This window comes from Peromyscus leucopus, chromosome 10 (assembly GCF_004664715.2).
Source record: "Peromyscus leucopus breed LL Stock chromosome 10, UCI_PerLeu_2.1, whole genome shotgun sequence".
Classification (NCBI taxonomy): Eukaryota; Metazoa; Chordata; class Mammalia; order Rodentia; family Cricetidae; genus Peromyscus; species Peromyscus leucopus.
The window spans coordinates 27,798,330-27,824,788 of NC_051071.1; the positions used below are offsets into that span (position 1 = coordinate 27,798,330).

The 26,459-nt window shown below is 46.1% G+C and overlaps 1 protein-coding gene across 2 annotated transcripts in view; it reads right to left on the minus strand.

Annotated features, from left to right (window-relative positions):
- The window catches only part of Clnk (cytokine dependent hematopoietic cell linker), a 168,372-nt gene that overhangs the window by 66,948 nt on the left and 74,965 nt on the right, over positions 1-26,459 (minus strand). For both annotated transcript variants that reach the window (XM_037209001.1, XM_028891569.2), the window contains 3 exons: positions 21,661-21,732; positions 11,298-11,326; positions 1,527-1,564 (listed from right to left, as the gene is read on the minus strand). In XM_037209001.1, coding sequence (XP_037064896.1) covers positions 1,527-1,564; positions 11,298-11,326; positions 21,661-21,732 — 139 coding nt within the window. The remainder of the gene's footprint in view (positions 1-1,526; positions 1,565-11,297; positions 11,327-21,660; positions 21,733-26,459) is intronic.

Sequence of the window (26,459 nt, forward strand, 5' to 3'; positions counted from 1 at the left end):
AGGCTGCTTCATTTCCCTGATGCAGATGGAGGTGATTAAACTGGCTTATGTGGTGGGAGGCTGAGTGAACACATAAAGATTCTTGGCATCTGTCCCATGACAAGGGCCCAAGACATTAGACAACTTCTTTCTGGTTTATGCCTCCAGTGAAGCATAGCCAAGTGCTCTGAGCTCAGAGAAACTATGAATGAACGAGAGAGGTTTCTGACCCACACGGTGCAGGAAGCGTGGGCATGCACTTGAGTCACACCTGGAAATGAGTTTTGGGGGGATGTGCAGGGAGGGGGTCCCTGGGGGGCAATGGGGTAGGACAGTGCTAAAGGGCACCTTTTGTGTCCTGTGAGCTACTTTGAGCATTTTCCAGGGAAAGCCTGGGACCTGACAGAAGCACTCATCACATGAGCTGAAGTCACCCTGTCGTTTCATCCTTGGCTAGTGTGCATGGGGACAAGAGGTGGCAGGAAGCAGAATGATGGCAGCTGTCACCTAGGGACGAGAGAACGTGCACGGACTTCTGACTCACTGGCTACCGGAGTGACTACAAACAGCATGCCTTTTCTATTGACTGAGGGGGCTTGGTTCTAAATAGAACGGGTCACACCTGTCTCACACGATCCATTACAGGTCTCTCTCAGGAGTCCCTAACTTCGGGTCTGATAGTCTTTACCGAGGAGCCACTTTTGTAAAAGCAAATCTGTGTGTGTGTGTGTGTGTGTGTGTGTGTGTGTGTGTGTGTGTGTACACATGTGTGTTTGTGGGTAAAGGTCCATAGCTTTAATTAAAAATTTAAAGGCATACATGAAATAATGACAAGCTATTTTTTCAGATATCATCTATAGCTGTATAACATGTAAATTGCATGGATACATAATTTAACATAATTATTTATAATATTTGATATTTGGGTTCATGTTATACATTTTAATCTTTTCCTTTAGTTGTTAAATTCTGGCTGGTGCTTCCAGTAGCTTCACAAAATGCTCACGTGTGCAACAATTTTTACATTATCAAATGTTTAGTATGATTTTTCACCATGCTGCTATAGAAACTATGCTACAAAATATCAGTGAGTTTGGTGAGATATTGGTCTGAAATGTATGCTGTTTCTTTCTTTTAAACTCTCAAACATGGAGTTCTAGCAAAAAAAAAAATGAAACAAAACAAAAAACAAAAACAAAACAACAACAACCCACTAGGATATTTTTATATTATTCAATGAATATTGTCATGAGATTACCTTCCAAAGAGTTTCAATTTAAAATTTCACCATGTATATATTGTAAAGCACCTGTCTCGGGACACACTTACCAGCCCTATGTGTTAGCATTTTCACCTTTATCTGCTTTAGCAATGACTGTGAGATTTGGAACACGGGCCGAAATGCGATTTTCCTTACCGGGAGAGTCTCATGCCGCTTGGAACAATTGTTTCTTTCATTCATCGGGCGACAGAAAAAAGAAGCCCAAGCAACAACACTTATTTTGTAAAGATCAGAGACTGACAGTTAAGGAACAGAGCAGACTCACATGATCCGGAAGAGGTTCGAGAACCGCCCGACACCGGCCTGCCAGAAAACACAGATCACGCGTCACCGCAAACCCAGCGCCAGCTCACAGCATCGCAAGACTGGGGCCTGGTTTCCTTGAGGAAATCTCCTGTGCATTTCAATTCAGTTTTGTGACCCCGGTGTCCTTCTCACACCTCACATTCCAGCTACTGATCAGGTAGAACAGAGCGTGGGAAATGGGGTACAGAAATCAAACACCAACTCAGGGTCAGCATTTTCTCTGAAAGAGACTTAAATACCCGGTGTGGTGGCACACCCCTGAAATGTTAACACTCGGGACGTGGAGGCAGGAGGATCACAAACTCAAGGCTCATCTAGGTTACAAGAAATGAGACTATGATATGGGAAAGAAAGTGCTAGGGATTTTGATCCAACAAGGCCCTGGGTCGGTCTGCATCATTGAGGTAACAACAGAAAGGAGGCTGAGGAGGTGGCTCAGTGGGAAAAGTGTGTGCCTTGGAGGCCTGAAGACCTGACTTGGAGCCCTAGATCAGCATCGCAAAGAGCCTTGCATGGTGATGAGTGCTTGTACTTCCAGTGCCAGGCGCTGGAGACAAGCCCTCCTCTGAGGCTTGCTAGCCAGTCAGCCTCGGTTGCTTGGTGAGTTTCAGGCTAGGGAGAGACCCTGTCTCAACAACAACAACAACAAAAGAGTAAAATGGCAGATACATTCTGAGGTGTCCTCTGGATCCCACACACATGAGCACACATGTGAACACAAGCCAAGTGCCCCACCCCCACCCCCGCGCCCCACCCACATCCTCCACTGCACACATGAGCGCGCACGCAAACACAAGCACGCCCGCCCCTCACAAAACAGAAAAGACAAACCAACAAACAACCGAAAACCAGGGAGAAATGATAGGAGAGGACTCCACAGCACCTGCCCTGCAGTCCGCCGAGGAGGAGGCTCCCCCAGCACCCTAGCCAGCACAACACATTTACAGAGCTGTCTGTGCGCCTGCCTCCTCCAGTGCCTGCAACCACTTCGTGGGCAGAGCTCACGTCTCTTCACGAATCTGTCCCCAGCTCCAGGCACACGTCCCAACATCCAGAAATCGAGCCACCGAGTTTTTGTTCGACCGATATAGTTCAGTTGAGGCTCCTCTCAGCTCCCCCATTTGGACTCATTTATGAAAATGCCTTAAGTCATGCAGCCCACTCAGTATTCTGTTCTAAAATTTACTTCCAGATTATGCAAAACCACCCAAGAACTGCTCACATGAGTGAAGGATCTTTGGTTCCTCGTAGACTGAAAGTTCTCTAGTTACGTGGTCGTTTTGTCGTTATTAGTCTGTGTTGAGGAATATGTAAAGCAGAAAATAATTTTAAGATCACATCTGTTTTATCAGCACACCTATGAGACGTTTCCATTAGGTTTCAGGACCAGAAACTGCGAGCTTCTTAACAACTTTGATTTCGTGGCAAGCATTGTTTCTAAGAGTGCAGGCTGTTCCTTTTTCTTTGGGCTGCTAGGAACTTTAGAACTTATTGTGTGTAGTCATTGCTTCACTGTCCCCATAGAGCACTGTGGGGTCTCACTTCCACCGATGCCCTGTGTTCTTGCATCTCCCAAATGTGCTTCACATCCCCTCGGCCTGTGTCTGACTCACCTGTTAAACCCTGCCCCCCTTAGCTTCTCACACTCAGTATCCATTGCCATCTGATGTCATACTTCCTGGAGCTTCCATCTTGGACCATCCAGGCCACATTTATCTCACTAGATCATTCAGTACTCATTTCCTGTCTCCTCCATGACACACATCAAGAGCTGCAGCAGCCAATGACTTCTTTGTTGTGAGTCTACCTGTCTTATTTCGGGAAGATTGCCTTGTATCCTTGTCCCAGGTTTTCTACCTGTGCTCCCATTGGGGGAGAGTTTGAATACATAGTTTTAAGCAGAGTCTTAAAGGGGTATATCCGTTCATGTCCCATCACCCTGGACTGACAATTCAGATTTGTGAGTCCCACCCCTTGCTCTCTTTCTCACACCATCCAGTTCTTTCTGCATAAATAGTTACTTTCTGTTGCTGTGATAAATACTGACCCAAACCTACTTCTGGGAGGAAAAGATTTCATCATTTTACAACTTACATTCTTTCATGAAGGGAACTTGCAGCAGAGGCTCTGGAGGGAAGCTGGCTTATTGGCTTGCTGCCAGGCTCAGGTTGAGCTCCCTTTCTTAGACCTCCAGGGACCACGTGCCTAGGGGTGGCATCGCCATCAGTGGGTTGGCCTCTCACATGTCAATCATTAATCAAGAAAATGCCCTACAGACTTGCCTACAGGCCAAGCTGATGGAGGCCTTTTCTTATTGTGGTTCCCCCCTCCCTGCTGACTCCAGTTTATGTCAAGTTGACAAGAAACTAGCCAGAACACTGAAATTCCCTCCCATCTCAAAGCCCAGCTTCGCTCCGCAGAGCTCTGCCTCGGGTTGGCCCTACATTCTCCGCTTCCCTGCTTGTCTCTTTATAGTCTAATTTTAGCAAGAACCCTACCAAGTCTGTTTAGCCAGAACCCTCCTCCATGTCGCGTCACCCACCAGGTCTAATTGGGATCCTCACCTTTTCCCACACTCCCCAGGTAAAAATCTCTTTCTCCTGGCTTGCCTTCAGTAAGACTCCTGTTAGGCAGATTTTTATCCCCAATGTTTCTTCTTAGTAATTGTCCACCTGTGGCTCTGCCCTGAGCCTGGACTGTGGATTCTCATTTTTCTTTGGTGGATTCAGACTGAGGCCACTCTCTCTCAGCGGCACACCCCTTTTGCTGTAGCCCCTCTCCTGACCTGTGCTTCTTTAAAGATATCTCAAAGGATTTTTTTTTTCACTTTCTTCCCTCTGGACTCCACACATCAGACTGTTTCTGAGTCCCTGTAGTACTCCATGCTCTTCTGCCTTGATGACACAATGCATCTTGTCTCTCTAAATAGAATATCTCCCCCCCCCCCGGGGCTTTGCCTGTGCCTGTATCCTTTCTGGTCCTCAGATCCCACTTAGACTATCATCTCCCTTGGTAACCTCTCTGGCCACCCACCTCAGCTGTTAAATCAATGAGCATCGTTCCACTCTGGTTCCTCCCCCACTACCCTGTCCCCTAGCCCCAGAACCTTGTCTGGCAGTGGGCGGGACTCTGCAGACTCACCATGTCCCATTTCCCTTTCTAGTGGGTGCTCAGCTGAGGCACAGTTCCCAGTTGTCTGGGCACTGGTCAGGCATGGTATGTGTAAAGAGGGAGATGTCACCAAGGCTGGCTATGGCCTGCTGCGCCCTGCATACAACAGTTTTGCTTCAGCTAGAGGCAGAGACAAGGACAGAGGGTCCCAGGGTCCTGAGGCATCTTGGAAGATGTTGGGTCAAAGTGCATTCACATCAGGTTGGAATGTGAGCATGGAAGCTGCCCTGTTTTTTATCTCACCGCTGACATTTTTAGTCCATTCATTATAGTCCTGCCTAATTAATACGGTGTTTTATGTTTCTCCATACATTCTGCAGTCACAGATCATGGTGCCTGGCCCTTGATAACACCTATAGCTCAGCGTATTTCAGAGACTGGTGGAATATGATAAGTGCACACCACAAGAAGAGTCATGTCATATACGGCACATGGCTTTGTGGAAATACCCCCAGAGTGGGGCTAGGGACAGATTCCTAGAATCTCAAGTAGACAGACCGTGACCTCCTCCCTTGCTAGATGAGCTTAGACTTGACCCTTTCTCTAGCCAGGCCCCAGATTTCCACTACAGTGGTTCATTCTTCCTGGAACTCAAGCATTGACTGATGCTGTGGTGTGTGTAGACCCTGAGTGCCAGTGGTTCTAGTGGGGGGTGGGTGGGTGATACGATCTATCTGAGGTGGCACCTGCTCCCTGCCATGATGGTTCTTCTCACCACAGGTCTAGAGCAACAGAGACAACTGACCATGGGCTGAAATCTCTGAAGCTACGGCCCCAACCAAACCTTGCTCCTCTTCTGCTAATTGTCTCAGGTCTTTAGTCACAGTGGCGAAATGTTAACACAGCTGGCTTTGCAGAAGGGGGAAAATAACAGAGAAAGGAAGGGTGCTTAGTAATCATCTATATCAGCTCCCAAACGGCGAGGAGTGGCCTGAGGAGCTGCAGACTCCCTCATCACCCATCGGCCCCCATTAGCTCTAGGGAACACCTGACTTCTGTGTGCCCCTCAAGGAAAACATCCTTCTACAAAGAACAGACCTTTTAAATTCTTTTTAAGAAGGATGTGAAGATGAATTCCTGTGATGTAAAGCCCAGGGCTCTGCTGAGAGCAGACAGCAAATACTCCACCCCTACAGCCGTCAATGTCCACAATTGTCCTCTTTCTTCCAGAAGCAAAGCCAAGGATGATGAAGTCACATGGCCAACATCTTTTGAGGTAAGGTCCTCTGTTCGTGGCACCTGACTTACCTCAGGTGTTTAGACAATGAGATATGAAAGGAAAGAAAGGAGGGGAGATTGAACAAATGTGGGGCCCTCTGTAAATCTGAGGAATTTGGTCTACTTTTCATGTAAGTTTCCATGGCACCATTCATTCAGTTTGAATTTTGAGAACCAGTGATGGAGAAGTTGCTGCCTTTGCATAATATCAGGCGTCCTTGAAGTCAGACATAGAGACTCAGATACTGGAAGCATGGGTCTCCGGAGGTGCAAGGCTGGTCCATCTTCTAAGCTATCCGGTGGGTTGCCATAGAGATAGCTCCTTGTGAGGATATCACAAGCAGGTCCCAGGACCAGGATATGCTTATGCGATGTGATAAGACAAATAAAATGGGAGGCCTTCGGAGCTTTAGAGCTGTTTCTCTCCTCAGGAAGCAGAGCCGGTGAGCAGGTCTCAGACAGGCTCCTTGGACAAAACCGCCTTCCGTTTTCATTTCTGTTATAGGAGACTCATGGGAATGGAGAAGAGAGTGAGGCACAATGCTTTGGGTTGACTCCAGAGCCACAGGCTACCAGTTAGATGTAACCAAATATGGACTGAAAACTGAAGGCTCAGATACTGCTTTTTGCCCTTCTCTAGATGTGCCACAAAAGGCATCTGGGCATCTCCCTGGATCCATGCACCCCTTGAGGCCTGCTGGGTTCCTTGCCAAGCGGTGCTGTCTGTGGCCACAAGTCCAAGTTCTGGTCAGTGTAATCTAGGCAGAGAATCAACGCACGGCTGCCAGGATCCTTTCTTAAGTTGTGACTTACTTTCCTCTCTTCCTCCTGTGGTGTGGGGCACTGGCGTCATTACCTTGGGCCATAGGGTTGAGGCCAACACAATCAAGGAAACAATAAGATGGGGATAATGTTTGGATATTTGAGGATCTCTCTTAGACACCCACAGGCCTTAGGCAGGTTATTTCTGGATTTTCCTTATGTAAAAAAAAAAAAAAAAAAAGAAAAGAAAAGAAAAGGATATAACAAGTACTTCTCATGGTTGAGCCTCTGTGAAGATTTTTGCACACCTTGCAGCCTTTAATGTTTTTGTTCCTTGGAGATGTGAGCTTTGGAGCTAGCGGGGCACATAGCAAAGTCACTAACCAAAGCTGGGAGAAAGGCAAATACATTTCTTGGAGGCTAATGGGATGTTCTAGGTTCAAATCCCAGCCTGTCACTTTTTGACCACATGGGCTCAGGCCTTCACGTGACCTTGGTTAGTGGACGCTACTCTATGGAAGGGTTCAGCAGTGTGTATCCTAAGTAGCTGCTGAGACATTTTAGTCTGTGTTATCAAGGTAGACAATCACCTCTCGGCTTCCAGAGAGAGTGTGATTTCTTGGCTTAGTGCCCTCGAACAATGTGCAATGTGCTTGTCTTTTCAAGCTCAGCCGCCCGAATCTACAGCTTTGCTTTCAGCTCCAGCATGGGAGCTTGCTCCCTCCGGTGCTTAAAGTCACGTGTGGCTTTTTTAGCATTCAATTCCACTGACGTCCAGATGCTGACCTTTCCCAAGAATTCTTCAGGTCCCCCTCAGCTTGGGAAGCTCGGGGATTCAGTGGCCACTAACATCTGGTCATCCCTTTTGTAGTGGATGAAAGACCGAGGCCAAAGTTGGTTGCTGTACAACCCCAAATATATTGTGGTGGATTTGAGCTCCACTCACTCACTGCTTTCTTGCCAGCCTATCTAATTTCTCTTGGGCCCAGTTAATCTTATTTATATATGAGTACAATGAAATCAGTCCTACAGCTAAGCCAGATGAGGTTATAAGATGCCTGGCACATACTAGGGAAAGAGAAAGAGAGAGACTTGTAGCTTTCTTCCTCTCCCAGTTTTATTTGCTGATGCCCAGCTCCTTGCCTTAATACCATGAGCTGGCAATTCAGATTCTCAATCAGCAAGAGGAAACGCTCACTGGGAGCCAGAGCACAGGCCTAATGTTCTCACCCAGTGGCTCCTGGGAAGTCACTCCCTTCTCTAAGTTTTCGTCTCGTTATCTGTGAAGCACATGCTCAGTCGCCTCTGTCAGATCTTAATGTTTTGTGTCTCTGGCATTGTGGTTGTCATATTAGGAACCAGTGATAAACTGGCTGGCTAGACAGATGAGGGAATGGGTAGTGAAGAAGAGGCCGGCCCCGTATCCACTCCTCAGAGCTCTGCAGAAACCCCAGACCAACACAGTGGCTGTCTAGAGCACCAACAGAAACCTCTAGATAGGGACGCTCTGGATATGTGGAGTCTCCTTTGCTTTGCCTCAGCAGGCGATTCTCTAAAGAACATTCTAGAACTACCTGCATTGGAACTACCTTCTTAAAAATAATGCTTCCTTGTCTTCAGCAAAGGCTAGCCAAAGTGTAAACTCCGGGGTGGGCTGTAGATTGTGTGTGCTTCTGCGGTGATGTGAAATTACACTGCATTTTGAAGGCAACTATTAGTCCTTGGGTTTTCCAGTCTTTGGGTGATCCAAAACTGTGGACTGTGCTTTCAAGGATGTGGGGAGCTCCTTGCTCCAGCTCAGCGGTCACCTTCCTGGTTTGTTCCTGTCCACTAGTATGTTGAAGTCTTGGGGAGAACCAGACAGACAGATAACGCCTCCTGTTCATTTAGCCCAGTTACTGCAATGCCTAGACTTGGCCAGCAGGGGTCGCTGGAGGTCTACATATTTTGTACCTGCTGGTTTGCCTCCTAGTCTTAAAAATCATTATTACTTTTTCTTTTAAAAGTGGGGGGAAAGTCAACCTTTAGTACCTGTTACCTTAGAAAACTAGAAGGAAAAACCCCAAATGTTTCTGGAAAAATAAAATTTCTTGTCTCTTTAATAGAATCAACCAATTTCTTATTCCTTCCCCAGTCCTCCAGCCTATGGGGACTTAGGACAGAGGGAGGCAGTCACTTGTCCGAGATTCCATTCCTTAGGCACCGGAAGGAGGTAACTCACAAGTTCATCTTGTTGGATAATAAATCACCATGCATGCCTCTTGAGGAGGCGGCTTCACTGACCCCTCCTTTACAACCCAGAATGCGTCTGTCTTTTTCCAGCCTGAGGGAATTTGTTAAACATTCAGTTTTTGATAGATTGTTTCTACTCTATGAAAGTGTATGTTTCTGTGGAAGAAATTATAAGCTGTGGATATGCAAAAGAGAAGTGACGTTGATTCACTGACACAACTAATATAAATGTTTGATTGCAGGCATCCCCTCACTGAGACACACAGATCCAAAAGGGATACATACAGACACCCACACTGACAAGCATAGACAGACAGACACACTCACATAGACTTAGAGAGGTACACACACACACACACACACACACACACACACACACACACACACACATACACAGAGATGGGGAGAGAGGGGGGAGGGAGAGAGATAAACATATACATTCAGAGATACACAGAGAGATACACTCAGAGACACAACACAGCAGCATGTTATTATGTTTTCTCATATTGTGCACGTGTCACACACACATACACACACACACACACACACACACACATACTCACACTGAAGCATGTGCATCAATACACCTGTTCATATTGTGAGTAATGTTTTCTTGCCTGCCCTTTCACAACCAAGCTGTCAACAATTTCATGGTCATGAACAGGCATCCCATTCCTCAGTTAAAATGGCTGCAAGGCATCCACTCTCATGGAAGACCCACCATGTTTTCAATGAATCCGTTGGTGAAAAAAATGCAAACACCATGAAGAACTTAGGGATGTGTGACTACATCACTGATGTCAGCCTGCATGCAGGTCCTTAGTGACATCAGGTCTGCTGGAGTTGTATAGGCCTTTGAGTGGTCTGTGACATGCACATTGTGATTTTTTACACAGTTTTGGAATGGTGTAGATGCACCCGTGTCTGGGCAGGCCTGGACATTTTTTTTTTTTTTATTTGAGTTGACTTTTTAAAAATCTTTCTTTTCCCTGTATTTCTAGACTGTTGTCAATGGAATGTCAATATCCACCTTTCAGGTTTTCTCTGCTTCTAACCCAAGATGGAGAAGGTAACAGCTGGCTACACTGACATGTTGTTTCACTCCCATGGTTTCCAAGTTGCCGACTAATGTGTCCAATACACAGCTTCATCGCCCTGGACAAAGCCCCTTTGAGGGTTCTAGTCTCCTCCAGGACTCCAGTGGGTGGTGGAAGAGGATGAGAGGCCGGGGAGTAGATAGTATATTTGAGACCCAAAGACTCTAGCACAGTTTGGAGGCATCCACCTTGAAGAACTCAGGCCTGGAGGGAAACTTACTGGGGACAGATTGAGGAGAGGAGGGTGGTGCTCAGCAGCGTCCACTGTTCAGCCTCACACGTCACTTTGGGATGGCACTTGGGCTTTCATGCTCTTCTGTTTGCAGGCCATGTTGAGCTGAGTGCAGGGTGCGCACTACAAGCTGCCCTACAAGGCACCGCTCCACGCTGGGCACGGAACTCGCCAAGCTTCATGCATTCCTTTGTGCCTTTCTTCTAGCCTGGTGCTCATTTTCTCTCTCACTTGGATCCTCACAACCAGTCCCACTTTCTAGTGGGGTTCTAAGGGACCTTCCATTTTTTCTGCTGCACTTACATTTTTTTGGGAACCTACAATAGAGAGTTTGGTGGGCTGGGCCCTAGTGAATAGCTTAGCTCCCTACCTATTTCATAGAGGAAGGGACTCAGGCTCATGATGCAGCACTCTGCCCAAGGCTGCACAGCTAATGAGTGGAGCACCAGGAGCCCCACACATCTGCAGATGTGTGGGCCTGACGGACTAGTCAGCTGTGCTCTGGGGCAGCTGGAGGGAAAGGATGCAAGAAGCTGAGGTATGTTACTGGGTGGTGGAAAGGCAGCAACCTGAGATGACTGCATTTTCTGAAATCTAGGCTAACATGCGTAACTTGCCTGTAATCCAAAGCTACATCAAAATGATGCTCTGGATGTCTGAGGTTAGACCACAAGAAGGCTGTAGCATTTGTCCTGGTTCCTTGAGTTGCTATTCTGTGAGCTTTCCTTCCTGGGATGCACTCTCTTTTAAAACCCTGTCACGAGTGGGTGACAAGTCCAGCCCATGTTGGGGGCGCTTGCCTTCTAGATGTTCCGGTACAAGCATCAGCCACCTGTGTGAAGGACCCCTGCTGTCTGAGTCTTCTCCACTGAGGCCCAGACATGGGGGCTGTGCAGAGAGAAACAGTCATTGCTCCTTCACATATACAGCAAAGAAAGAGGATCAGAAAAGAATAGAAAGGAAAGCCCAGTAGACCAGGTTATCTCCTCACCTCGAGGACACAGAACCCGTGACTCACCTTTGGTACTGCTGAGGTGTGGCCATGACCTAGGGCAGAAAAGAAAACAGACTTGAGTGTCAGCTACTGAATTCAGCACTGTCTCCAAAGCAGCAGGTACTCCCAAGATGCATTTCACCACTCATTCTGTGAAAATTTCGCCTGCATGTTCACATCTGTGCAGGTATATAGGTGTGAGTGTTCACGCATATATTGCTGCACATGTGTGTGGATGTGTGCACATGTGTGAGCATGTATGTGGAGGTCAAAGGGCATCTCAGTTTGTTCCTCAGTTGTGATGTATCTTGACATTTCCATCTCCTCAGTGCTGGATTATAAACATGTACTACTACTTCTGGCTTTAAAAATGTATTTATTTATTATTTGGTCCGTTTTATGTGGGAGGGAACTCAGGTCCTTATACTTGCTAGGGAAGTACTTTACTCTCTGAGGAATCCCTCACCCAGCCCCAGCCTGTGTTCTACAAACAGAAAGCAATCCCCTTGTGTTTGTATCGCTGTAGGCTTGAAGTCATGTTTTGTTAGTGGCAATACAGAAGACAGACGACAGAGATAAGAAAGAAAATCAATACTATGCATGTGTGTGCAATGAGTGCATGCCTGCGTGCGTGCATGTGTGCATGCGTGTGTGTGTGTGTGTGTGTGTGTGTGTGTGTGTGTGTGTGTGTGTATGATTGTTCCCATGTCATGGCACATGTGTGGAGGTCAGGGGTCAGCTCTTTGGACTTGGTTCTCAGCATCTACCCTGTTGAGGCTTCCCATTTCTGTCTTCACACTCCAGGGTAGCCAGTCCTGTAAGCTGCCAGGCAATGCTTCCATCTCACCTACGAGGGCTGTGATTACAGATGTCTGTCCCACACTAGGCCTTTTGGGTGGGTTACAGGTATGGAACTCAAGTCATCACAGCTGTATCAGCGCTCTTACCCACTGAACTGTCTTGCAGGCCCATAGGCACACATTAAGTATATAGGTGCTTAAGTGTCTTTCTATGAGAGTGTGTAGGATGCCACTGTGACACTTCATTATGCAGTGTTATTGAAAAACATAGTTGTTGGCTGTGTGGCACTTTTGGAGCAGATTTAGGTTCCTGCTAATTTTGACTACTGTATACAAGATTGCAAAGCTCATCCATTCTGGCAATTCAGTCTCATCTCTGAATGTCTTCATGGACGGACAATACTCTAGTTAAAGGAAAGTGCCAAGTAGTGTGGGCATCCTCAGGCCCTTGTAGCACATTTCTCAGGTGCTTTCGGGATGGTCTGTATTGATGCGTACTAACTGACATTCTTTTCCACTGACTGTGAAGTGACCATCCACGGTGTCTCCCCACCAGATCCATGTTCCAGTCCTACTGTACCCACTTGACACTCGACCCTCATTGCATCTGCTTCATTTCTGAGATGGCTAAGGAGTCTGAATTATTACATGCATTTCCTCTTGGGCAAATCATGTGCGCATGTCCTCACTCATGTTCTGATGACAAGTTCTTGGCATAGTCACAAACGTCACCCTTGGACAGTGTCCTCTTGGGAGCAACTTTTCCCTAGATTTGGGCTGTGGTCTGAAAAGCCCCAGGGCAATGGAAAGCTCCACAGGCTGCTGCTTCCGTGCGCTGACTTGTTTGTGCATTTAATAACCCCCGGCTCTCTATGCACACCTTTCCTCCGAGGCTCTCTAAGTGCGTCACAGCTGCAATTAATTGAGCATCGCAACACACATTGCGTGTAAATATTTATGAGGCCTATCTGGTGGCTGGGACGTTGGGCACACAATAGTTAAGCAATGAAGCGTCAGTAACCAGGAGACGGGAGCTCAGGAGCCCAGATTCCTGCCTATCCTGATGCCCTCCCCTCATCTTCCAAATGACCTTGGGGAACGATTGTCTTCCCAGACAAGAAACAGGGCGCAGGGCTGCACTAATAGCCCAATCCAGCCAACCACTGAAAGGCAAAGAAATTGCCTCAAGCTTGGCTTCCCCTCCAGCCTGCTCTCCCTACCCATACCTATGGGATGGGGTGAGTCTCACTTGGGAGCTACGGTGCATCTGCAGCCTAGAGCCCTGTGGTTAGCTGTGGGTACCCTTTCAAGTTGCCTGAGCTTCAGCAGGAACTAACAGTCCATTACCTAGTGAGAAGCAAATCCTTTGTGGGGGCCTGTGAGTACTCTCCTGTCATCCTGGACACATGGTCTTTCCCTTGACTTTCTGGCCATTCCTTAAGCCTCACGAGACCTCCAGACGTGCGACTTACGACATGTGCAATAGAGTTGTGTACAGTGAGCTCATTATAAATGGATTAAGTATCCCAGGGACTCTAGGTTGGGATTCCAAATCGGGCCGGATGTAGGTCTGAACCTGGGACTTCTGAGCCTCAGGAGAAGTCTTCTGCAGGTCCTAGGGAGGACTCTGACTTTTGTATTTACTGTCTTCTCACTTTGGCCTCCCCTGTATCTTAGAAGGTAATACTGGCGATCACATAGTCTGATTTGCTGGTTCGACAAAGCTGAGGCCTAAGCTGGGCTCGTGTTTTCCTTCTCCTCAGATCCTGGGCTGAGGCCCTTTGGCACACAATAAGCTGAACAAAAGATGATGGCAAACAAAGCCAAACCAAACCTTGAGTGCCTGTCTGGCTACTGACCCGCCCCCACTCTTTTCAGCAGAGTTTGTCCTATTTACACTTACCTTCTCAATTTCTGTTCCCTGCAGATGCAATGTTTTTATTTTACATTTATGGATTGATCAAATTAACAAGAAATTATTTTGAGACAAAGTCTCTCTATAGTCCAGGCTGGCCTTGCTTTGAACTCTCTATAATCCCCCCATTTCAGCACCCGGGGTGCTGGGGTTGCAGATATGTAACAGCCCGGCTCCTTCTTTTATTTTTGACTTAGAGAAAGCCATAGCTGTCACTGTATAGATGCTCTGAAGAGACAAATACTAGCCAGCATTGCTGTTAGGATGACGCAGAGTGGAAGGGCGGCTGCCAGGGACAGGAGAAGGATGGGGCACTCAAGGGTACAGTGTTTTGGTTTTTTACAAGAAAACAGGTCTTACAGATGATCTAGTAGCTGCAGTGTGCCCATAGTTAACGGCGCTGTGTGCACAGCTGAATGTGTGGGCGCTGATTTCATGTTATGTGTCTTTATGTTATACACAAGTAATAGTAATACACAAGGGCAGAGAAGCCATTTGGAGGCAATAGATAGAGGTTTCTGGCATAGGCTTTAGCCAATTGGATCTCTGTCTTCCACTCTGCAGATGTAACTAAAACTTAACCTGCCTAGAGTGGCACAACAAGCTATCACCAGAGTCAGGTTTCCACTCCGAGTTCCTTGTTATTCACAAGCCTAGAGCAGCAACACAGCTTGCAGAGGGCTGTGCATCTGGAAGCTTCCTCCCTATTGCCAAGGCTGTCTGAAAGTGGCTTATCTGCTTCACTCTGGGTGGGGCCTCGAAATGATGGTTGGGTATTCATATGTCATGTCCCTGGGGATTCTGCACCCTGGGGGCTGTCTGTGCGTCAATGCAAGCATGTGAATTAGCAGAGGAAGCCTCAGCAAAACAGGGAAGGGGTGTGTGTGTGTTATTCCAGCTGAGCCTGCTGCTGCTATCCAGAGAGCTGGAGACATGGCTTGGGGGTGGGGAGGCTGGCTCTGTTGCCTGAGATAGAAGAAGAGGGAGGCTGGACACCGTGGGTTCGTCTGGATGGAGTGTGGACATCATCCTGACACTAGCAGCTGCCGAGCTCTCTGGAAAGGCTCCTGTGTTAATGCTCTTTGCAGCCTGACAGCCCATGGTGACGAATGAAAGATGCTGCTCGCTGACTTCATGGGGATTTGATGTGCTCTGCCTGTGCTCCAGCGAGGCCGGCCTGTTAGCAAGCTGCCCTTTGCCAGGGAATCACAAGGTGCATTCTGGCTTCCTTTTGTCAACAGCATCAATAACATAGCCATGTGCAAATGGGCCACAGCTGGACAGAGCGCAAGACTGGCAGCATCCTCTGCCCTTATACTCGAGGCTCCCTTCTACAATTGGGCGTGAAGGAAGCAGGGTTTCCTTCCTTGGCTTTTCTGTGTGTGTGTGTGGCAGGTGTCATCACTGTGGCAGGCAACTCCACGAACTATAGAATGATCAAGGTTGGCCTTCCCGTGTCTGTGGTTTTCTGATATATAATCTTATTATAAATAGATTTTAAATTGGAATTATTTTTAATTTTTAATTCTTTTAAATAATTTAGTGCATTTAATGAGCTTTAATTTTTAAAGGATACTAAAACAAACTCTCCCCTCCCCCACCTCTCCTGCTGCCTGGCACACTGGATGTGTTCCTGTGTCCTTCCTATCCATGGGAACACAGTGTAGATGGTGTGTTATTTGGGTCCCATAGAGATGGGACTCAGCCCTGTCTCCAGGGTCGACCTCCTGGAATGGAGACTAATAACTCACTGTCCCTTGAAATTTGGCAGCAAACCCTCGGGAAGTGATCCATGTGATATTACATCATCAGCCTTCTTCATCTCCCAAGCTTCCAGGAGTGACTGATTTGAATTCTGCGTCTTATGTAAGTACTATTCATGAAATAGCAAGGTTACTCCAGAATCAAATTCTATAGCCTTTGAAAGACAATTGATGTATTTAGGAGTTACTAAACTTATTTTAAACACAGATAGAAGTGAAGGAGAACACAAATTTCTAAGTTTGTGACTTTCTCCTCTTGACTTGAATATGTACACTGGGAACTGAGCATGTTACAAAAATGATCTCACACAAACTTTGTCCTGGGGAACAGTATCTTTGTCCCCAAATTGAGGATCTTATAGAATGCTTGTGCCAAATGGGGTATCAAAGATATTAGCAATTCCTCTTATTTCACAGGTGAATGACTATGGTTACTTTCCCCGGGGTCAAAGGTGCTATGCTTGACATCCAGTCTGGTGACTCCCTACATAGAGGAGGAAGTTCCCACTAGAGGACTGTGGGGCTAAGGTTTGGACACACAGAGTGCTCAGCGGGTAGAGAACCTGCATGGTTCAGTTATCAGGCTGGTGTGACTAGAGGTACAGCAGAGAGTTTGGTATGGCAAGGATGTGCAGAGCTGTGTCTCAGGAAGGTATCACAGGAACACACAGGATTGGTGTTATCACAGGGACCAACTGGGGTTTCCAGCAGGTGGGGAAAAGAGCATAATGGATGGATGTGAGTGTCTTCCTTATTTCCCAAGTGACCACAAAATCTCCTTTGTTGCCCGCACAAATATCTTACACTTATTTGATTGAATTCAACCATTCAACTGGAATAGAGCCCACCTTGAATTATCAGACTAACTACAGTGGCCCCTAAAAGGAGATGGGTGCCTCATATGGTGCCTGGAGCTTGGCCCATATCACAAACTTGTTGGTGAATGAGCAGGAGGGAGTAGATGGGTGGGAGAATGTATGTGACATGCACATGCTCAGGGAGGCATGGATCCTAAGCATCCCATGAGGATGTAGGCCTAGAGATGCTTTGCAGGCCATGTCCTATCCCAACAAGGCCAATAGATTATCCAAACATAGGAAGACTCTTCTTTACAAAAATCCTCTGAATCCTCTTGGAAGGGAGGAGATCTACATTTTCACTGGAGTAGAGACTGGGGAGGGCCTTCCATCCCATGGTACTTGGAAGCTGATGAAATTCATTCAAGGTGAAATCATCTCAGCTTCCTATTTAAGTAAGTGAACAAATGGGTCTGTTGTGTCTTAAAGACTTCCTTGGTGAGTTTCCAGACTGTTCCTCTTTCATACATAACAACTGTAAGTATCTATGGTGATTAGATACAGTCACACACTTGACACTACTCAAGTCCAGAATCTTTTCATCTGGTTCATTGGCGAACATTGTTCAGGGCCAATGTCTTGGGAAGTCCCCGTGTTTGGTAGCACCCATATCTCCATGAACTTCCCCTTACCTAGGAATCATCTGGACTACCCCTGCTCCAGCTCGTGTGTAACTGCTTACTCTAGTAACATATGGCAGTGGAGCTAAAAGGCTACATGTGGTTATTCACATGCTCCTTCTATTGATGGACTTCCGAGGACAGGCAGCATGTCCTGGAGAGTTACAGTCCTCTGCAGATAAGCAGTGGGTGTCTCTCACAAAGGCTGAAAACTGAAGATGAAGCTGACCAGCTCGATGGGCACTACAACAGGCAAGTCAAACAGCAGGATGCATTGTCTCCCGCTTTAGCTGGGACATTGTTTCAGTGAACTGAAGCATTGGAAATCCTCTGCACCTCTCTTTGACCCTCCCTGCTTGGCCTCTGCCTTCCATTCTCACTCCCTTCTCTTCCATCCTTGTCCCAGGTTAGAGTTATTTTTGCCATCCATTTAAATATCCAGTACGCACTTGACACTGTAGGACTCTGGGCACAGGGACGTCTCCAACAACCCAGGTTATCAGCATTATTAAGCTGTCGTGGGTCTTGATTTTATCCTTTCATTTCCTTTGTACCTTTCATCAGATGTTTATCTGGCAACTACTCCTAAGAACTTGTCGTGGCTCAGAGAAAAGATAGCAGACACCCCAGTGGACGCTTGCGTACTCTGAGAGCATGTGGGATGTTCAGCAAAAGTTTTGCTTGTGAGATGTCTTGGAAGCTTACCCTATCTTCTGTACAGTGGAGTGGAGGCAGTAAGTGACCCCTGGGAGCTCTCAGTGCTATGAGGAGCAGCCAGCTATGTAGCACAAGAGAAAACCAGAGTCTGCGAGAGCGGACAGACGATAGTGCTAGCCAGCTCCTGTTTTTACATGGTCTCAGGGGCCCAGCAGAGGGCGTCCTAGTGCATAGAATAGAAGAAGCTCCTGCCTCCTAAAGGTGAGGGCTGCCCCTTCAGGGTATTGAGAAGTCACAGCCATCTGTACCTTGTCACCTGGAGAGCTGTTGCTACAGGTTTGGGATAGGAAAGGGGGATTCCTTTGTGGAAAATGAAGACAGGGATTAGAGTGTTGGCTCTGCTACTTGCTGGAATCTGGATTTGGCTAGACCTTTGGTTGATCAAGAGATCCTATGTCCCTGGCCCCCCACAGGGTCTGCCTATCTTCTGTCATGCACATGGCTTACTGCTTTACAAGAATGATATGTTTGTGTTTTTGCCCCCCAATCTTCCCACCCCATCACAGATTGAGCATTCCAATGGCTAGAGCTGTGTGTTCATTTTACAATCCCCAGGGCTCAATGCAGGGACCTTAAAGACCATGTAAAGGATTAGAAATGATTATAGTAGGAAAGACTCTCACATCACAGTCCTTCATCACACTCTATTCTGTATTTGAGATAATACTCCTTCCATTCATTGGATGCCATTCAGCCAGAATGGAAGAGCAGGGATTAGACCAGAAGCCTATGACTCTAGCTCTAAGGTTTGAGCTGTCAGAAGCAAAACTTCTGACTGAGGTTCTTAAATCTGAGTGAACATCTGAAAATCAGGGGAGGGCTGATTTTTAACACAGGTGACTGCCTCTCAAGTCTTGTACCTCTCACAGGTTCTTGCGGTCTGGGAACCCGTCTTTCTGAGTTTGTAGGCATGCTATGATTGCCTGTACCAGGCCTAGCCTCCAGATATCATTGCAGGAGATTTCACCCTTATCCTGGATGTGGTGGGATAACTAGGAGTGCAATGCCCATGTTCCTCCTTGATAGGGAATTCTCAGCAGGAAGAGATTTAGTGATGCTTAGGAACAGAAAACAAACAAACAAACAAACAAAAAAAAACCAAAAAACACATGTCACTTGGTGTCTGTAGAGCATTGGTTTCAGGACCCTATCTTCATGAGTCCCCAAATCTAACAGGGTGCTCAAATCCTTCAACAAATACTTTCATATTTGTGTCAAACCTGTGCATTACTCCTGTAGACTTTAAATCTGTCTTGATTACTTATAATAACTAATACAATATAGATGTGAAGCAAATGGCTGATAGCATGACTTAGGGAATAAGAACAAGGAAACTCTGCTCATGCTCAGTGCAGAATGTTTCTGACCTATGGCTGGTTGAAACCATAGATGAGTGCCACAGATAGAGTAGACCAGCTGTGTGATGATCATTAGAGTCCAGGGGTAACAGTGGATTTGAAGTTCAATTCTGATTCAAATCTAGCTATCCTGACTTACTATTTTTGCGATGATGACCACAGTGGGCCACCTCCTTAGACTTTTTTTTTTATAATGAATCTTTAGTCCTATGATAAATGTATTATAGGACTAAAGATAACTGTTTCAGATCAAACCTGTGAATGTTGTATTTACACACTCTTCTTGGGGTATCTGGTGCATGCTAGTGCCCAATACTGACTGAGTGTGGCACTCACCAGGGTTTCTGCTTCTGTGTTCACAGGAAATTGCACACAAGAGAAATGGTTGCTGGCAATGTAGCCAGGTAAATACCTTGAAAGGTTGCAGAATTCTCTTATCTTAGTATTGTAGGCAGATTATGGATGTGGGAATAGTCTGCATAGCCTGGATCATACCATTCATGTGTGCCCTAGTATTAAGCTTGGCAATGCACCTTACCAAGAACTTGGTGGATGCTTGAGATGGAGAGTTAATACCCATGCTTAACATGTAAACGCAGCAAGAAGTGAGCACAATTGCTGTTTTCTATCTTATTAATAAAGATGGCTCTGCAGTTTATCATGTTACAACTAGCTGGCTAGCCCCAGGGACTTTTTTTAGTCTTCTCACTCTTGAATGGGAGACTGAGGATATGATTGGCAGAGTTCAGAGCTACTTAATAAGCTCTTAAGGTGCAGCCTAGCATATATTGAGTACTCAAAAATTATTTATTGAGAATCTACTATGGTCCAGGAATGGTACAGAGACCATTGATTCACTCTCTAAATACACACTGTCTTGAGTGCAGGGGATTCAGCTATAAAGAAGAACCAACTTTTTCCAAATAACATTTCTAAAGTCCACAGCCAGAGAGAGCTACTGGAAGCCACACCATCAGTTAGCAGGTTGGCTGAGATTTCAGCTCAGGCCCGAAGGACTCGATATGTACAGTGACACTACCCATCAGCAGCGTCCCCTCCTCCATTGCTCAATGCCAGTGATTGTCGTTTTATGGGAAATGAACATATTGGTTTAACAGATACTAAAGTAAGAGAGTGGACCGAAATATGTCATTTTCAGACATTTTAATTTGATTTATATATCTCAAAAACTAATTTATATTCATATAATGCTTTCATTATAAAATATGCAGTGGTACAGAGATTTGTGTGAATATGGGAATTTAAAAAAAATTGGTTTATAAATGGCCTGGAACAGGTTGCAGAAGCATCATCAGTTGCTCTTTTTTAATATATCTTGAGCATGCTATGACACATCCTGAAATAATTTGCTTCTGAAAAAAAAAGAAAAAAAAAAAAGCAACACCACTCTCCTCTCTGTCTTTCCCCCCCAAATGTAACTGTAAATATTACTTTGATGTATGTAATTGCTTCAACCTTCTATCTTGGAAGGAAGGCTTCTAACCCTTCCATTTCTCATCTCTTGCTTTTGTCAAGAAATAAGAAAAACAGACTTAAAATGCATTATTCAAATGTGCGTAATGTAAACATTAAAGAAGTCTGAGTGCAGCTACAAATTTCCCTTTTCTTAAAATGTTTGTGAAAAATAACTTGTCTATTCTGTCTCGAGGGCATTGGTTTGCTGTGCAGAGGGAGTTCACTTGCTCCAGCATGCCTTAGGATCTCAGAGCTGTGGCAGAGCGGTACATGGTAGAGCCTGGAGAACACATGGAGAAGATTGGCGTGATCTAGGTGAGGGTGTCAGCACTTGATAGATAAGGAGGCCTTTGGTACTACTGGGAAGAGAGACCACCTCTGGAGGACTTGGGCAAGTCACATGTTCCAAGCACCAGGTTTCAGTTTAGTGTCTACAACCCATTATCCCAGTGGGTGGATTGTAGAAGAGGCCCTGGCCAACACAGCTGTGGAGACCAGGGCCCCATCAGCCAAGGTGTGGTCATACACTAGCTGTCTGGCCAACCCACCTCAAGTCCTTTCTTCATTTGCATGAAGTAATCCAATGAGAATAACATTGTTTTTGTGTGTATGAGTCTGTGTATATTTGAGTCTCTCTGTATGTGAATGTGTGAGTCTGTGTGTGAATTTCTCTCTTTCTGTGAGTCTATGTGTGTGTTTCTCTTTGTGTGATGCTGTGTATGAATGTGTGTGTCTGTGTGTAATTCCGTGTGTGTGTGTGTGTGTGTGTGTGTGTGTGTGTGTGTGTGTATGTCTATTTCTGTGTATGTGTGATAGTCAGTTTATCTGTCATGGAATTAAAACTTTCACTCCTCTAGTAATAAATAAGTAAACATTCTGACCTATTTTTCAGCAGAGAGAAGTTCTGGAATCTCAAATCATCGAATCCTTCTTTTGTTGTCCTTTTGTTGCCCCTGGGATGAGAGAAAATAGATTATATCTGGGAAACAGGAAGAGCTGGAGGAAAAAATTAATGAAGTGCATTCATTCATAGAAAGAGCCCCCCCCCCAGTCGGATTTGAGTAATTAATGCCTCACACATCTCTCTAACATTCTCTTTGCATGTCCACTGGGGCTAAAAACACGTTTAAAGAAACTTAATTACTTAAAACTGCTTGAGAGGGCAGGATTTGGGACGGAGGAAGTGCCCAGGTCAAGGTGGAGATGAGTGTCTCTCTCACATCGATGTCACGATCACAGTTGTCTTCTCCAAGCCCATGAGTCCCTCTGCTCATCTAGAAAGAGGAGAGCATGGACCTCGGCTGTGAGCTCGACAGAAGGCTCATAAGTGACTGTGGGGACAGCGACTTCAGCCAGGCACACGTCTAGCTGCTTTACTGTGTCAGCTGAATTTGAGAAAAGTCCAGAAAACATCAGCCCACATAGCAAGGCAGACTATTTAGCAAGCACAGCTCTGATCCAAGTAATGTTTAGGCACTCTGTTACGGCATTTTCCACAAAGAGATTAAATGATTTTAAATTGAGTTAATTTGTTAAAATTCATTAAATACATTTACTATCATAAGCCTTCATTGTTATGCATCTTTAGCTCATCTAATTAGTTCGGTTCAGCATACTCTCTTTTCTTTGCAGACATTCCCTAGGCTTTATCAAATGCTTCCGGGGATTTTTTTTTCCCTTGCACAATTGCTCGATGACAACTAGTTAGCTAATCTAACTTCACAACCCTCTTCTTCTGTCTGCCTGGGCTGACTTGTCTCTTGGCCCTTGAACACCTTCTACTCCCTGCCCCAAAGCCCTTTCTGAGATGTGCCTTGTCTTCCCGCTTCAGCCTCTGCTTCCACATCAGTTCTGATCTGCTTCTGTCAGGCACCCCATCCCCACCCTGACCTTGCAGGCTTCCTCCTTCGTGACTCCTGGCTGAGTTTTTATTTCACATTTCTATTTACTTATTTGTTTACTCTCTCTCTCTCTCTCTCTCTCTCTCTCTCTCTCTCTCTCTCTCTCTCTGTGTGTGTGTGTGTGTGTGTGTGTGTGTGTGAGAGAGAGAGAGAGAGAGAGAGAGAGAGAGAGAGAGAGAGAGAGAGAGGGAGAGGAGGAGAGAGAAAGAGAGAGAGGGGGGGGGAGATAGATGGTGCTTGCCAATACATGCACATGCATAGGCCAGATGTGGACATCAGTGTCTTTATTTACTGTGTTCATGTGCTTATCACACACATAGCATGTAGGTTGAGGTCAGAGGACAACTTCAGGGAATTAATTTTTCTCCTTCTACCACGTGGCTTCTGGGGAGGTCAGATTTGGTATCAAACACCTACACCTGCTAAGCTACCTTGCCAGTTCTACCAATCTCTTTTGTGGGGGCGGGGCAGGATCTCTCACTGCATGTGAAGCCCATCATTTCAGCTATACTGGTTGGCCAATGAGCTTCAGCTATCCATCTTTTTCTGCTCCTCCCAGTGATGAGGTTATGAGTGTGTGCAACCATTCCCTGCTCTGACATGCCTTCTGAGATTCCAAACTCAGGTCCTCAGTCTTTATAGCAAACAGTTCATGCACCGAGCCATCTCTCCAGCCCCTTACTTTTGTGTTAATGTATAGTTTGACAGAACCACCAAGGCTCCATCTCCACCACCGCAGAGACCTGAAGATCTCTCTTCCCCGGCCTGGGTTTGTGCCTGACCTACAGTGGGCCTATGCGGGCATGTGGGAGTGCACACAGGACTTTGGGCCTCTAAGACAGACCTCAGGATCACCTGAGGTTCCCTCCCCACCTGGCATTTTGTGTGTAGACCACAGGATACAACATGATCAGTACATCGTGAAGAGAAGGGATTGTCACTGTGGAACTTGATCCTCTAGTTCATGAATTTCAACTACCAGTTCTGATTCTTTTCCATTTATCTAAAAATGATTGTATGATTGCATTATCCCTTGTATCTTTTTTTCATTATTATTTTTTGTTTCATTATTATTTTTCCTCTTGAGTAAAACTGATTCATCAATGTAATCCACCCATTGATGTTTCTTCTAAGTTCTGGACATGAATGAACAACTGTTTTCTAGATCTTTCTGTTGGTATCCTCTGACACATCCAGGCCTTCATTCTTGGGAGACTTTACTGTGCATAACTTAACTTTTAAATGATCATCCTGGGCACTGAGCATGGGTGTTCCCTCTACTCACTGCCATCTCACAGGCTGAGAGTGGAGAGTGGGTTCTAGGCGAGCAAGCTGGTTGGTGGCAGAGCAGGTGCTACAGGTCCAGTGATTAGCCCACCCCATCTCTTACCCAGGTGTTAGGTTGCTGCTGAGGAGGCCAGGGTGAGCAGGCCAGCGGAGGCCAAAAACTGAGAGTGTACAGGAAGGGGGCTGAGGGAAGGAGAGTGGAGGATGGGGAGGAGGAGCTTTTTTGAAGGGAGTTAGTCAAGGCTGAGAGTAACAAGCTTGAAAAACAAATGGCTGCTAGCTGCCTGCTTGGCAAGCAGTTGAAGTCTGTTTTTAAAATGCTCTCAGAGAGCAGGGGTCATTAACAGGCTTCCTCCCATCCATGCCTCTCTCTGCCTTAAATCACTCCCTAGAGCTCACTCAGGTTTTAGACATGTACACCAAATAACACCAACCAAAACAAAACAGCTGTAAAAAGAATGTCTCAGATAGCCCAGAAAAATGTTATCACAGGATTTCCAACATGTTTGTTTTGCATTCAGTGGAAATCTGACCTTGGACAGGCATGGGCACTGAAACTGTGCATGCTGGTGCTGTTTACAATAGTCGTAAGAGTAGATGTGCATCCCGTTAAAGACACAGTCATTTGGGGCCCCGCTGAACTCACCCAGTGCATCCCACCTAAGTGGTAAAATAAATCACTGCTGCATTCTTAAGCTGCTGGTCTATTAGCTTGTCACTGTCTTTAAGCATTCCCCAGGGAAAGAACCCATACTAAGTTGTTACACACAGGACTCTGCATGCTCCAGAAAAGCTGGAGGTGCCACAGGTTTGAAAAACAAAAAACAAAAAACGAAAAACAAAAAACCAGACACAGAATCAGGGGATCAATCAATGAATTTCATGGCAATCACCTCCTACTCTGTGGAAACATACATTACTCCCTCCCTCCCCAGCTCAGCTTCCCTTCTGGCTGGCGATCCCTTCCTCAGTCCAGATTCAACACTTTCTGCATAGGCTACCTCTGATTTCCTCTTTCCCCTTGAGCCTTCCTCCTGCATCCTTGTACAGTAGGGTCCATCTCATACTCCGTTACCACCTGTGTGTGGTAATTTCAGTAAGAATGGCCCTCATAAATAGACACACACATTCAAATGCTTAGTCACCAGGGAGTGGAACTCTTTGAAAGGATTAGAAGGATTTAGAAGGTGTGGCCTTTTTGGAGTAGGTGTAGCCTTGTTGGAGGAAGTCTATCACTGGGGGTAGGTGGGTTTTCAGTGTTCAACAGCCCACGCCACACCCAGTCTCTCTCTCTCTCTGCTCTCTCTGCCTACTTGTTCTTTCTCTCACTACCAGGATCATTCCTCCACTGACATTAGAGCCTACTTCTGCAGGATTCTGGCATATACTGAAGACTGGGTTAGCCATTTGTCACTCTAACTTTGTCCTACCATCCTACCACCAGGCTTTCTTTGTCCACTCATCAAGTTTCCTTCTTTCCCACACAATCCATGACGTGGAGAGAAGGCCACATGGAACAACCAGAAAAGGACTGGCCAGTGTCAGCCTCATTCAGAAAGCATTTCCAAGCAGAAAAGCTGTGGCTTTCTTCCACCCAAAGAGTAGAACAGCAAAATGGCGGAGCCAAACAAACCAGTTAGCCATCACCCCACACCACTGCTAAGATGCTGTCATTTGCAGGGCAGGGACTGTTCAATGAAAAAGGACATGCAGTGTGGCTCCTTTTAACCACTCGTTGCACTTCCCACCACGCACACCTGGGACTGGACACGGACTGATCTGGACTGCCTTCATGGCATGCTTGGGAAACACACACACACAGTGGCTCACCCTAACAAAATGAGGACTCAAGATGGAGCCCTCTTACAGCCCGTTGTTATATGTAGGCAGTCTTCACTGTCGTTACAGTGCACTGAGCAACACTGCGATTTCTTACTCTGGTCTTTCACCACCTAACAAAATACCCCACTTCCCAGGGGCCCTTTCTATTCCCTGGGGAAGTCCATGAGATTTTCTTTCTTGGAATTCCCTAAGGGGTTTCCCCTTCTTTAGGCAATGTGTCAAGTCTCTCGTTGAAACTGGCTATGGACTGCATACACCCAGACAAAAATTCTCTGAACTCAAGTGTTTAAAGCTATCTTTTCAGGAAAGCTTCTAGAAGCTTTTCAAAGGCAATTGTAATCCAGCTTTTCAATATGATATGCACAAAAGCCAACTCATTGGGCCAATGACCTTTTATTTTATTTATCTTTCCTTTTAATATGAGGTCTTTCTATGTAGCCCTGGCTGTCCTGAAATTTGCTATGTAGATCAGGCTAGCCTAGGACTCAGAGAGATCCATCCACTTCTGCTGGAATTAAAAGTGTGGACATCATAAACCCAAACTTCCCAGCTCAGAGCATAACTCTGCTGTAAGGAAGCATGTGGTTTCTGAAAAGACATGGTGACCCTCTGGGTCCCTGTAAAAGATTCCTAAAAGCCCCTTCCTTTTC